We start from the raw sequence: 14,663 nt of genomic DNA on the forward strand, positions 1-14,663 counted from the left end.
GAACACTCTATGTTTTAGGGGAGATAACTTATACACTGGGAGGGAAGGAAGGAAGGAAGGAAGGAAGGAAGGACGGACAGACAGACTGACTTTTGATAAAGCTGCATTATTCAAGACAGTCTAGTATTGGTGCACAGACAGAAAATTTGACCAATGAAATAGATTAGCAAGCTAAAAAATAGACTTACATATATATGAAACATTTGATTATTACAGAATGCCAAGTCAAATTGTCTTATTCTGCTCAGACTGCTGTAACAAAATACCATAGACTGGGTAGCCTGAACAACAGACATTTATTTCTCACAGTTCTGGAGGCTGGGAAGTCCAAGATCAAGGTGCTGGTAGATTCAGTTCTTAGTGAAGCCCTGTTCCTGGCTTGTAGAGGACTGCCTTCTTACTGTATCCTCACATGGTAGAGAGACAGGAAGCTCTGGTGTCTCTTCCTCTTTTTGTAAGGATAGTAATCCCATCATGGGGGCTCCACCCTTATGACTCATAGAAGCCTAATTACCTCCCAAAGGCTCAACCTCTTAATGCCATCACATTGGAGTTTAGGGTTTCAACATATGTTTGGGGGAAAACACATTCAGTGCATAACAGATTATAGAGAAAAGATAAAATGTTCAATTAAAAATGACTATTCATACACAAAAGGATTAAATGGATCACCACTTTCCATCACAATTTAAAAATCAATTCTTAATGAATCTAAGAATTAAATGTCCCAAAACAAACAAACTTTAAAGCTCTTAATGGAAAATAAAGGTGAATATATTTTAGACCTTAAGGTAAAAAAAAGATTTCTTTTCAAAGACACTGACTGTAGAATAAAGGATTGATAAATTTGACGGTATTAAAATCAAGCACTTTAGTCTGGGTGCAGTGGCTCACACCTGTAATCCTAGCACTCTGGGAGGCCAAGACAGGAGGATCACTTGAGGTCAGGAGTTCAAAACCAGCCTGAGCAAGAGTGAGACTCCATCTCCAGTAAAAATAGAAAAAATTAGCCAGAGGTAGTAGCACACACCTGTAGTCCCAGTTACTTGGGAGGCTGAGGCAGAAGGATCACTTGAGCCCAGGAATTTGAGGTTGCAGTGAGCTATGATGATGTCACTGCACTCTAGCCAGGGTAACAGAGACTCTGTCTCCCCCCAAAAAATCAAGAACTCTGATTCATCAATAGGCATCTTAAAGATGTGAAAAAGATAAGGTACAAATCAGAAGATATTCACAACACACATACTGACAAGAATTAGTACCAGGAATATATAAAGAACTACAAACCAATGTAGACAAAAATAACAACAGAAAAATGGTAAAAGACAAGAAGAGACATTTCACAGAAGAAATGCGTATAACCAATGGATACAAGAAAAGGTGTTCAACATGTTTTGCTGTAATCAGAGACATACAGATCAAAACCAAGATAAGGTATACACTTGTTTGGCAAAAATTAAAAACCTGACAATACCAAATGTTGGGAAGGATGTGGATCCAAAAGCTTCAATGCTTATATATTGCAAGTGAGAGTGAAAATCAGTGCAAAGACTGGCAAATAGTTGGGCATTATCTTTTCAATCTAGATTTTACTTAGATTTTACTTTTAGATTTTAATTTTACTCCTAGATAAATACTTGAAAGTTCTAGAATTTCAATTCTTAGTTACACATCTAAGAGAAATGTTTGCATTTATATTAGGTGATATATATATGAGAATATTTATATTGACAGTGCACATAAAAGCAAAAATCAGGAAAAACTCCAAATGCCCATCAACTGAATAAATAAACTGTGGTAATCTATTCACCCCCCAAAATTATACAGGAGTTGAAATAAATGAACTACAGTGACGCCACAAGATGACTACATATGAAGTGGGAAAATGGGTTCCAAAGTATTATATACTATGTTTTACCCTTACTATGAAATTAAAATCAACTAGATGAAAATAAAATTACACATCACTTAATGATGGGGATATGTTCTGAGAAATTTCCATTAGGTCATTTTGTTGTTGTGTGAACATCATAGAATATACTTACACAAACCTAGAGGGTATAGCCTACTAAATACTGTAGGTAATTATAACACAATGGTAAGTATTTGTGAATCTAAACATAGAAATTGTAAACTAAAAAATACAGTATAAAGGATAAAAAATGGTACACCTGTATAGGACACTTACCATGAACGGAGCTTGCAGGACTGGAAGTTGCTCTGTTGAGTCAGTGAGTGAGTGGTGACTGAATGTGATGGCCTAGAACATTACTGTACACTACTGTAGACTTTATAAACACTGTACACTTAGGCTACACTAAATTTATTTTTTAAAATTTCTTTCTCCAATAATAAGTTAGCCTCAGCTTCCTGTAACTTTTTTACTTTACAAACTTTTCAATTTTTTAAAACTTTTTGACTCTTGTAATAATACTTAGCTTAAGACACACATTGTACAGCTATTCAAAAATATTTTTTCTTTCTTTATATCCTTATTCTTTAAGCTTTTTTCTATTTTTAAATTTTTTTTAATTTTTGAAACATTTGTCAACAACTAAGACAGAAACACACACATTAGCCTTTGAAGGATCAGGATCATCAATGTCACTCTCTTCTACCTCCACATTCTTGTCCCGCTGGGTCTTCAGGGAGCTGTTCTTTCCTATGATAATAACGTCTTCTCCTGGAATACCTCTTGAAGGACAGACTGAGGATGTTTAACAGTTAACTTTTTTTTATATATAAGTAAAAGAAGTATACTCTAAAATAATGATAAAAAGTATAGTAAATACATAAACCAGTTAACAGTCATTTATTATCATTATCAAGTATTATGTATTGCACATAATTGCATGTACTATACTTTTATACAACTGGCAGCACAATAGGTTTGTTTACCCCAGCATCACCACAAACACGTTAATAATGCATCGCAATATAACATTAAGACAGCTATGATGTCACTAGGCCATAGGAATTTTTCAGCTCCATTATAATCTTATGAGACCATCACTAAATATTTGGTCCATCATTGACCATAATGTTATTACGTAGCACATGATGCTCTGTGTGTGTGTGTATAAACACATAGGAGAGAAATATATATAGTATCAATACAATAAAACCATATTTGAAAGGGCAAAGAATGATGGACATTGAATTTCAGGATGATGATTGTTTTCATTTATTTGGTCGGGGGCGGGGGAGAGGTATGAGGGACCATATGATTAGATGTAGATTATTACTAAGGCCCTGGCAATTGGGGGAGGTGCTGTGTTCACCATTCTTATTACTATTTAGATAGATAATTAGATAGATACATAGATATTATAGATGGCATTGGATAGGTAAGTAAATAAATAAAGCAGGCCATGTATGCACTAATGATGAGAGTCTATCACAATCCAATTCTGTGAACCTGAGATCCAACAGAATTTTCATCTAAAAAAGGGTATGTGATAGAATATAAAGCACACAGAATCACCAATGCAGTATTCTTGCCAAAATGCTTAACCTCAACCAAGACTTTAGACCTTTGCTCAAGGACTGAAAGCACAGAACCCAGGAGGCTTCCTGCCTAGTTCTGCTGCAGGAACAGAACAAAATCAGTCTGGAGAATCGTCAACACTTGCACATAAAACAAGGGTCTTATCAATGCGGATCAGCTTTGGCTGCAGACAGCAAAGCAAAGAGGGGAGGCAAACATAAAAACAGAAGCAGACAGTATAAAAGTAAAAGATGACTGTGTGCTAAAATCCCATAATGAGCTGACCAGGAGACAATAATGACACTGCAGTGGGCTCCAGGTTCAGAACAAAAGACTACCCCTGCCCACCTGCCTCTTTGTGACTAACGGGGCACCTAAGCCTGATACTGAGGAGACGGGGAAGGCTTTTTTGTGGGCAACACCACCAAGAACCTAGATCAGGAACCCTCTAGAGAAGAGTCCGCCATTTCTCCAAAAGCAGAAAAGCACATTTCCTTCAAATGCACAAAAGAGCCATTTGTAAATCAATGATTAAAGAAAATATGTGTAGAGATGTCCTAGTTAATGTCTGCTAAGAGTCCCAGTTTGTTTTATTTGTTTGTAACAGAGTCTCGCTCTGATGCCCACGCTGCAGTACCCTGGAGTCAGCATAGCTCACCGCAATCTCAAACTCCTGGGCTCAAGGCATCCTCCTACCTCAGCCTTCCGAGTAGCTGGGGCTATAAGCCCGTGCCACCATGCCTGGCTAATTTTCTCTCTGTTTAGTAGAGACAGGCTGGTCTTCCTCAGGCTGGTTTCGAACTCCTGACCTCGAGCAATCCTACTGCCTCAGCCTCCCAGAGTGCTAGGATTATAGGCGTGAGCCACCCCACCTCGCCAGAGTCCAGATTGTTGAGAATGACCTGGTGAAATTTAAATTTCTTCAGGCTGGAGTAGAAATACTCATTATATACACAGTTATCTGGCTTCCCTGTGGAGGAAATAATAATGTTCTTTTTGGGGACACTATTTTCACACACAGAATGTGCAGGATTGTTAAGAGACATCAATTTTCTACAAAACTACTTACTCACCTGTGAAATTTTTCTTTTCAACTGCAGACTAAGTCCTGTCTGAAGTGGTTTTGAAAAAGCCATTAAGCCTGAGGCAGTGAACAGAGCAACAGTACTGGTGACCACCACCAACCCTGAAGAGGTATGGAAACAGGAAGATCATAGTCCACCTTTTAAATGTCATTGACAAGGAGCCTGTATGTACATTTTGGCATTAGGAGGAAGCTGAGAACACTCTAGACAGTAGAGCTCATAAAGCAGGCCACAGACCTGGATGATAGTTCCAACACTGAAATAATTTGCTTTCTAAAAAGGCTCTCAGAGAAGACTTCTGGCCCATTTCTCATGAATCTGGAGAGATCAGAGAGACCAGAGAATTACACACTTTGAAAACAGGGAATTTAAAGCTCAAGAGTTGCTTAAGTTGGAAAGGCACGCCCTGGACAGAGGGGTACTTTCTGGCCTTGAGCAAAAATCTCCAGTGACTATTTTATGTACACAACAGCTTCCCAGAAATATTACAATTATTACCCCTCCTTAGAGTGCTCGGCCAGAAGAAAGAGAACTTATGTTTCCTCTGAGTTCAGCAACAAAATCATGAAGAAAATGAGCAGGTTTGATATTCCATTGCCAGATATGGTACTTCCGAGATATCACATATACTTAACTACTACAGCTTAGTATTCAGTGAAAGCTAAGTCAGAGAATGAATTTCTAACTACAATATCACTATAGCAATGCAAAATGAAGACCATCTGTCCCTGACAGTAGACCAAAGGATATATAATAAATAACAGAAAAGATTTTTCAAAGTTGAAGGGTAGATTATGCTATGTGGAAGTGAAGTAAAATTTAAAATTTTAAGGATAAAGATAGGCATCAGAAAAATTGATTTGACCAATTTAAATCTTAGAAACAAACACCATGGCACTAATTTAAATAATACAAAAAAACACAATACAAAAACAAACACTATTAAGGGAAGGGGACAGTTCCTTAAATTCAGAGATTCCATCATTGATCACACACACACAAATAGAAAATTTGGATTGTACTTTTTTTCTTCTAAATTTTATTCTAGAATATCATTCTTCTAACTGTAGAACAAACATCTAGACCATCAGCTCCTTGAGGACAGAAGCTAGGTATCATTAGTGTCTGAATATGCAGAGCTCAATACAGTACATTATAAGTGGTATGAGTTAAATATTTCTATGTAGATAAATAATCTAATGATAGAATACTCAAAGTTCTTTAAACACAATATTTCAGGTTCCTGATTTTGTTTGGAGATCTGAAATCATCACATTTTACCCCAATATTGTTTCATGAATTAAAGCAAATAGAATAGGAAAAAAGTTCTCCTGACTTAGATGTCCATTCCTCATTCCCACTCACTCTTACTTGCCTCATACTGTTTCTATTGAAGGTATTTAGTTAACCCTTTAATAGATGACATGTGAGAAGAAGGTCTGCTGATGACAGAGCTAAGACTAGCTCCCAGGTGCCAAGCAGGGGACTGTGGACTCGGAAACAGTCTACTTCCTGCTAAAAGCCAGTCCCATTTTCCATTCTGCTTTAATGTAGGCCTGCTCCAATGAAGCACCACTCAGTAGCTACTGACCATTGAAGTATGGAATATATAACTTAAATATATAAATAGCTTAAAAGTAAAGTATAAAAATGATTTTCTTTTCAAGTAAAAGCAAAGAAATGAAAGACCAGCCATAGCTCTGGGCCCACCAGGCCCAACACTGAGCATCCCCTCCCCCGAATTTCCACAGCAGCCTTATTTGTCAGCATCTCATTTCCCTGACTCTCTTGCTTCTGGCACTGAGGGTAGAGTTACCACAGAGGCTTCATGGAGAGCAACAAGCTTACGGAAACTGGAGGTTTCACACAGGATTTACATTTTGCCAACAGTGATAAACACACATGGTATGACTTATTAAGATGGGTAGCTCACTTCTTTTCAACTTTAGAGGCTGCTTATGAACACTTGCTATAGAGAGAGACCCTGCTTGTCTTGTAGCAGCATGGAATGATGAGGCTTACTTTAATGTTGACAAAAATGACCCTCTTATACCATATGGCCAAAGAACAGCTGCTTATCTCCAAGTCTGTGAGGATCAGATATTTTTTCAGGCTTTGGTTTGGTTTTGCTTTAGTGTGTGTGTGAGGGGGGTTGGTTTTTGTTTTGGGGTTTTCTAATCAGTGCATAATACATACAGATGATATAGATCAATGAAGTTTCTTTTTCTCATGTTTCATTACTTAGTTATACCCTGTATATAGTCATCATTAAAATTTACTGATGGCCAGTACCAAGTTTAGAAGGCTCTAATAATGTAAAATCATGGCAAGGAGTTATGGATCCCAAGGTAAACCTCAAGAATCGGTTGGCCCTGACATTACTCACTGTGGACTGAAAGCACTACGTTCCGTCTAGCACTGCCTGAGAGGAGATGACTTGACTCAGGAGTACTGTCACTGTATCACCAACCAGGGAATAAAACTTTCTCTTAGCTTTGGCACTTTCTGTTCTCTGCAAGGGTTTCTGACTGGTGGAGGCACAGAGGATAGTGAGTGACCCAAAGTAAATCAACAACCCCTAAATGGGCCAATAGAACACCCCGGAATCTTACCCAGGCTAGAACCCAGCAGCCAGAAGCTAAGAACTATTATTGGCCACATGGGTCTTCATCAAAGCATAGTAGCACAGCTTGATAGTCTACACCACAACAAACAATGCAGAATATAATCCTACTTAGAAAATGAATAACACTACTTTAAGAGTAAAGTATCTTGGGAAAATCCAGGATGCCTACTCTGAAACTTTAACTCAAGAATGTGTAAGCTGCACCAGTACACATGTACATTCTCCTCCTAAAAATCTAGATAGGCATTTTGGTTTTCAAGCACCACATAAAGACTTTTCAAAACTTCAACCACCTAGTATAGTGCACATGTTAAATCAGAATAAACCTGTTTAAATTTTTTAAAAAATTCAGAATGGTAAATAAAGTGTTTAAAGAGAGAGTTAAAAAAAAACAGACTTTAAAAGAGACTATATATCTTGAATGGGTTAAGCAATATGTATGCCTATCTTCATGAAACATGGCCAATTCTGGGTTTTTCAAGAGATACATGAGATTATAGATGGAACCAAATTGTGTTTCACTCACAACACATAACCATCCAAACAGCATGTACACATACAGGTTTATGCAAAGGCCCAGATAGAACTATATTGAGCCTTTCAGCTTATGTACATAGGGCTAACCAGCTCACCCTGTATGTCCTACCAACAGCAAGAACAGCAACTTTTCCATTTCAATACAACTATGGGCCGAAATTATATGATATAAAATAGAGGTCCTTCCATAAAGTTTAAGATTTAGGGTAGAAGAAGGGAAGACAAAACCAAAATTCTCATGAAGTCAAATAATTCCACGTTGGTGGTATGTTCTGTGAACCCCAAGATGAACTGTAGTCCTCAAACTCGTCCTTGGATCCAGGTTCACCAAAACACTTCAATATGCTTCCAGCTGGCTCATCATCATCTTCCTGCTGTACTCATAGACCAAAAATAGTGACCCATTGGCAGGGATTGCTCTAATCATAGTAGCTTTCAGTCCAGAATATAAGGCTGCTATTCCTTCATTTCTCACAACACTTAAAAGGGTTCCTGTAAATCCTGCCTGTTTTCCATGCATGGAAAGAACCTGAATTCTGGATTTAATACAATCCACTGGGAACACGACAAGCCAGAGGCAAATTCCAGCGACTCCACCACTTAACATCAAATGAACAGGACCTAGTTCATCTTTTGATCTCCCTGATGCAAAAAATGATCGGCTCAGTTCATAGCCACCAAAGAAGAAGAAATAGCCCGGTACTTCTTGAAGTAGAGTACTCGAGAGTCCGTTATAGAAGCCTAAGGGGCCATCTTTTCTAAGGATACTCTTCACGACAGACCAAATTGTATTGTGGCTTTTTGCTATCTTCCCTGACGTCTCCATTTCGTACATGGTCTGTAGGCGGCACTTCACAAGCTCAGTGGGGCAGAGGGCCAGCGCAGCAAACGCAGAGGCCAAGGACCCAGAGACTGCAGTCTGCAGATCACTCAGCTTTGCCCCCTGGTCCAGTCCAACCACTTTCCGAACAAACTGTTGGCAGAAGCCGTAGCACATAAAGAGGACAGAGTTCTCAGCGACGTAGGCCATCAGCGCTGGGCCGGTCCCCTTGTAGAAGCCGCGGAAACCCACCTGGGTATACGTTTTCAGGAAACAGTCGGTGAGGCCCTTGTACAGGCCGGGAAACGTCTGCATCTTCACTTTCATTGTGTCGAAGGGCTGCCCGGTCAGTACACACACAGTGCCCCCTGCGGCCCCCGCCGTGAGGTCGATGGCGGCTTGGATGCCAGGACTGGACTTCATGTTCACCCACTCGTCTGCTAGACTCAGGGGAAGGCACCTAACTCTTTGGAGCGCAGGGCCGGCTCTAACGTCCTGCCGCGGAGAGTGCCGGGGGAGGAGGGGGGTGACTCCGCCGCCAGGTCTGGGCTTTCACTCCGGGGTTGGGGAGGCTGCTTAACCCCAGATTGGCTGCGGGCACCCCGCCCCCACTGCCCTGCCCCCACACGGAAATAACCCCCAGCGGGTGGCCCGGCACGAGGCTCACGACCGCGCCCCCTTGCGGCCCAGACTGAATAAATACTTTCAGTGAATTGTAATACAGCTATTGAAAGCTTTTCGATAAATTCTTGCAATTATGGTGAGAGGCTCTAGGCACCGATATACACCTGGCGAGGAAAGAAAAGCTTTCCTATTCGGCCAGAGCCTCCCGTTTCTTACCACGCAAAACAAAATAGGAGATGCTCTCAGTTGAGACTAGATTCAAAGGTCAATCTGCCGAAAGAGCTTCAAAGACAATTTGAGGTTTGCTACATTAGAGGTGGCTGCTTTTGATCAGAAAACCCTCAGCGAGCTGCTCCTGCTCCTCACTCTCCTAGGAGCGCCATAGGGGGGCCCAAACCCGGCAGATGCACTACTCCGTGTCTGTGGAGTAATGCTGCCGTGCGGCAACATCGCCAAGGATCTGGGGTTGCAGCCCTGGGAGCTGGTGTAACACGGAGTCCTGGTCATTTCTGGAGATCGTATTTATATACCGTTTTGCGAAGACATGTGCTGGAAAAGAGCTGTGTGGCTCCAGCACTCAATCTTGCTAAGCTTCAAGGTTCTTATTGAGGACCCACATAACTTTATGCAGAAGTTCAGCATATAAATAACAACATGTCTAGCTTCCAGGGCAACGTGCTGTTTTGGATATTAGTGAGGGTACCAGTGTCAGGAGACACTTTTTCCTCCCAGATGTTCATAATCCCAACATTGGGACAAATTCTTTCCAGGCGTACATTCTAAGCCCTAGTCAATCACAGGTAGTAGAAACAAAATCTGGGGGAAAGTATGCTGAAAGCATTCTCTCTTTCATTTAGAAAACTTTCCTTGTCTAATTATCTTTGGCTGTCAATTAATATTTAAAAGTGAGGCACTGAAAAGCAGAGTGTGCATGGATAGTTTGTCAAGTAGTCTTCATTGTAGTAAGTAGTGACCTGTCCTTTTATTTAGAGAATGCCCAACTGTCAGTATTTGCTGATCTTTTCTCTGCGACCATAAGGTTTCTTCAGAGAATAATCTTCCAATCTTGACTTGGGGGGCAGGGGGTAGGCTATATACCTAGATACTGATTTAATCAGAACAAGATGGGGGAAAGGGGTGACATTCCTGCAGTAAATATATACACTCTCCCATGATTTCCTTGTTTGATGCTGTACACCCCAGCCTTCATCTGTGCCTACTTTCTCTGAGTTTGGGCATTCTTTGGTTCAATTTACCTAGAAAATAAATTTTCCATCTTCTGTGGGATGGGGAAAGAGTTATCTGGCTTCCTAGAGTAGGACAGGGATCCTGGACATCCACAACAACTCTGAAGACAGACTTAAATGTCATGTCTCTGGCCCTACACCTTGCCACCTTCTCTGAAATCTGCTTGCAAAAAAATTTGCCTCTCACAGGTTCTATATCAAGTGGGTTTGTCTCCCTTTGGTATAACTCCTTGCAGACATTTAGCATGTAATTGTCTCTGATCTATGAATTCATTTATCATTTCTCTATTTTGGCCTTCTGAAAATGAGTTGACATCTCTTATTCACTGTTGTCTCATCTCCTATTCTCTTTGTCCTTGGGGGTTTAAAATTACTTTCTGTTATTTTAGCAGGCTTTTTGATAGAGAAAATAGATAATGTGAGAACAGTCTGCCATTTCAAAGTAGAATCTTAAGATTTTTAAATCCTTCATGTCATATTTGAGGGATGTTTTGTTTTCATCCTCAGGAAAGAGAAGGGGGAAAGTATTTTTAATACTTACTGTAGAAGCACTATCTAGATGAACAAATCTAACTTCTAGATGTATTAAATGTGATCTAGAAGTTATCTAGATGTATACTTAATATTTTAATGACCACTGATTAAATGTTCATTAGTTACATCTGGTTCATTATTATTTAAACACACACACTGAATTTTTCAAGAGGTGCAAGATAGGTAATCAACTGCCTTTGAATTATGTTCATTCACGTATTTTTGAGAAGCCTAATTACTGATCATCTTGGGAATTATACTTCAAGTTTTCCTATTTGAAGAATGCAAAAATTTGTACTGTGTTATAGTAACACTTATATCAGCCATTTTAAAGATTGACTCATTTTTGATCAAACATGCATTTAATTATGAAAATAATGCATAAAATTTAAATAGCTATCGAGTGCTGACTATATTAAAGGCATTATGTTGGGTATTACAATATTACTGCACTAAGTACTAAACAGTAAGAGAAACTATTTAAATGATAATATATTAAGGAGACTTTGCTATAGTCACCTAACTATAAATTAAAAAGCTCCCTTTAAAGCCTCCTGAAGATTAAGTCTACAAATAAACATTGAATGCCAAATGAAATGGACAACTATACATTTATCCAGTTATTTAGAAATGGTTTGGGCCATTAGGTATAATCCTTAAGACAAAGGGAGCCCATCATCATATACTTGCAATAAATATAGCAAGTCCAAGGCATTATGAGTCCAGTGACATGGCACATACTCTGCATTACCATCTCATTATGGAGAGAGCCTAAAACATAATTAAGGTCAGTTACTGTAAAGGTGTTAGTTACTTCAGTGACATTTTTTAAATGTTTTACATCTTTTATCTTCCATGCAAATAAATGGGGTAAGTTCTACATTGCTATTTTATCTACTTTGGCTGTATGAGCAGCTATGCCAGGCAATCCCTGCATTGGATCCCTTTGGGCTGCAGGTCATGATGCATACATGCCTCCAGTCTTTAAGCACTGCTTTTGTGAGTGAAAACACTGCTTTTGAGAGCGAAAAAATGCACTGTGTGTTTTTCCTCTGTTCTCAAATCACAACAATCAACACAGAAGACTTCTGTGACCAAGTATGTGGTGGAGGGTTCTCAATTTGCAGTGGACACCAGCTGGGTGTCCTCCAATTCAATTCCAAAACTATCTACATGGAGAAAGCATCAAATCCCACAGGCTGGGGGCTCAGTCCCCAAGACTGCACCCCCCCCAGACACCAGTCACAGTTCCAGGCCTCTGGACTGTCTGACTGACTGGCTTCAAGTTGGGGTTCACATGACCCCCTCTTTGGGTTGGATTAATTTATGAGATTGGCTCACAGAACTCAGGGAAACATGTTTACCAGTTTGGTATAAAAGATATTACAAGCGATACAGATGAAGCAGATGAAGAGATGCATAGGGCAAGGTATGGGGGACAGGGGACCGAGCTTCCATGTCCTCCACAGGGTGTTACCCTCCAGGAACCTCCACATGTTCAGCTGTCCAGAAGCTATCTGAACCCAGTCCTTTTGGGTTTTTGTGGAGGCTTCATTACACAGCCATGATTGATTATATCTTTGGTTATTGGTGATCAACTTAACCTTCACTCTCTCTCCCCTCCCCAGAGGACAGGGGGTAAGGGTAGGACTGAAATTCCTAACTTTCTAATCTTGCCTTGGTCTTTTTGGTGACAAGTCCCCATCCTGAAACTACCTAGGGACTACCAGCCATCAGTCAACTCGTTAGCATCCAAAAAGACATTGCTTTGGAGTTCCTAAGGATTTTAATAGCTATATGCCAGGAAAAGGGTCATACTATTACATACTATTACAGTTTTCTTCACTTTATCTCTCTGATCAAGAACACATAGATGCTCCCAATTGATACGAACACCCAATATTAGACTTTGAATTTAAGAGTGAAGGCTCTCCATCTATCCACTCCACCTACTCTTCTTTTTTTGTTTTAGAGACAGGGTCTCGTTCTGTCACTCAGGCTGGAGTGCCGTGGCACAATCATATCTTACTACAGCCTTGAACTCCTGGGCCCAAGTGATCCTCCTGCCTCAGCCTCTTGAGTAGCTGTGACTACAGGCATTTGCCACTGCGCTGGCTAATTTTTATTTTTTTTGTGGAGAAAGGGTCTTGCTATATTGCCCAGGCTGGTCTTGAACTCCTGGCTTCAAGTAATCCTCCTGCCTTGGCCTCCCAAAGTGCTGAGATTATAGGTGTTAGCCACTGTATCTGGCCCCAGGTAGTCTTCTAATAAACTCTATTTTTTTTAAATGACATTTTATGTACATGTATTACTTATATATTTATGCATAACAAATCACCCCAAAACTTAGTGGCATTAAAAAACAATAAACACTTATTATATTATAGGCATCAAAGGCCACTGGCCCCCTAAAGGTTCAGTGAAAAATCACTGATATGAGGCAGATTAATTAATAGGAGAAAAGACATATAAATTATTTAATGTGTATAAATGGGAGCCTTCAGATACAGGGGAAATTGTCCATTTTTATGCTTAGGTTCAACAAAGTATAGATAGCTATATAGAAATATGATTGGACAAAAAGGGTATGATCTAATGCTAATAGACTGAGTAGGGAAACCCAGCAAGGCCTATCTAGCTTCTTCTTGGCCACTCTGAGCATGCAATCCTTCCTTCTAGATGTTGTACAGAGCCCTCCCTGGAATGGGCGTCTTATGGCCTATAGTGAATCAAGGTAGGTCAGAGAATTACTTTATGGACAGTTTTTACATAGAATAATTTTAGGTTTTATTGCCAGCTTTTGGCAAAGGGGGTTCTGGCTTTATGACTCACCTTGAGGAAGAGGAAGTGTAGTTTCTGTGGCTAGCCTTGGGGAAGAATGGGATTGAGAGACAGGGGGATAGGAGGTCAGAGAAGAACTTTTGCTTCTGAGGCCTTCATTTTGGGGCAGTTTCTAAACCTCATCAATATCACATTATTTCTGTGAGTCCAGAATTCCAGAGCAGTTTCTCTTGATCTGAAGACCTGATTTCAAAGCTGCTCTCACACTTTAGACTTTTTATGGCAGTGGATGAGAAAAGATGGGGCCAAGTAAATAAATGTTCAAAGAAAACAGAGCATGCAAGAAGGAGCACTTACCCAATAAAACAATATATTGTAGAAGTGCACACATTCAAAGTCAATACTGGACTATAACTGTTGTTTTCAATTTTCTCTCAAATTAGTGTAGTAATTTGTTTTGTACTCTGAATTTAGCTGCTCAATCATCTAGGAGAGAAAAGAGAGACATCTAACCTTCCTCTTTGGCTCTTCCACATGGAGATATTGTATAGATACTGCCTATGCACATAGCAAGGGAAAGAACAGGACTTTTAAAATAAATATACCACATTAACCATACACCTACTAGTAATGGGAGATAAGGTATCAGCTACTATAGGAAAAAGAAATTGAAGCACAGATGTTAGAGAAATTTGAGGAATAAAAAAGACTGGAAAATGGCTGAGTTGTTACACTGTCCCTGCCCCTGCAGTGGGCTTGTTCTGCTAAGTATTCTTCCTGGGACCTTGTATGCTCGAAATGACACAAGTCTTTCTTGTGAATAACCACCAAGGACTTCAGAATAGAGCTGTCTTAGGACATTGTCTCTTAAGGTAAAATGCATTTCATGTGAAGCTTAGAGAATAGAATCACATGTTTCAAT

At 39.8% G+C, this 14,663-nt stretch overlaps 1 protein-coding gene across 1 annotated transcript; it reads right to left on the bottom strand.

Annotated features, from left to right (window-relative positions):
• Window positions 1–7,727: 7,727 nt before the first annotated feature.
• Window positions 7,728–9,220, bottom strand: LOC138393095 (mitochondrial ornithine transporter 2). The gene has a single exon (XM_069484142.1). It carries the CDS (start codon window positions 8,976–8,978, stop codon window positions 8,073–8,075), a length of 906 nt encoding a protein of 301 aa, XP_069340243.1. The 5' UTR covers window positions 8,979–9,220; the 3' UTR covers window positions 7,728–8,072.
• Between the last annotated feature and the right edge of the window lie 5,443 nt (window positions 9,221–14,663).

Source organism: Eulemur rufifrons, chromosome 10 (assembly GCF_041146395.1).
Source record: "Eulemur rufifrons isolate Redbay chromosome 10, OSU_ERuf_1, whole genome shotgun sequence".
NCBI classification, from domain to species: domain Eukaryota; kingdom Metazoa; phylum Chordata; class Mammalia; order Primates; family Lemuridae; genus Eulemur; species Eulemur rufifrons.

Excerpts from the sequence above, each read along its gene's own strand:
- LOC138393095 (XM_069484142.1), bottom strand. The coding sequence starts at position 8,978 with ATGAAGTCCAGTCCTGGCATCCAAGCCGCCATCGACCTCACGGCGGGG.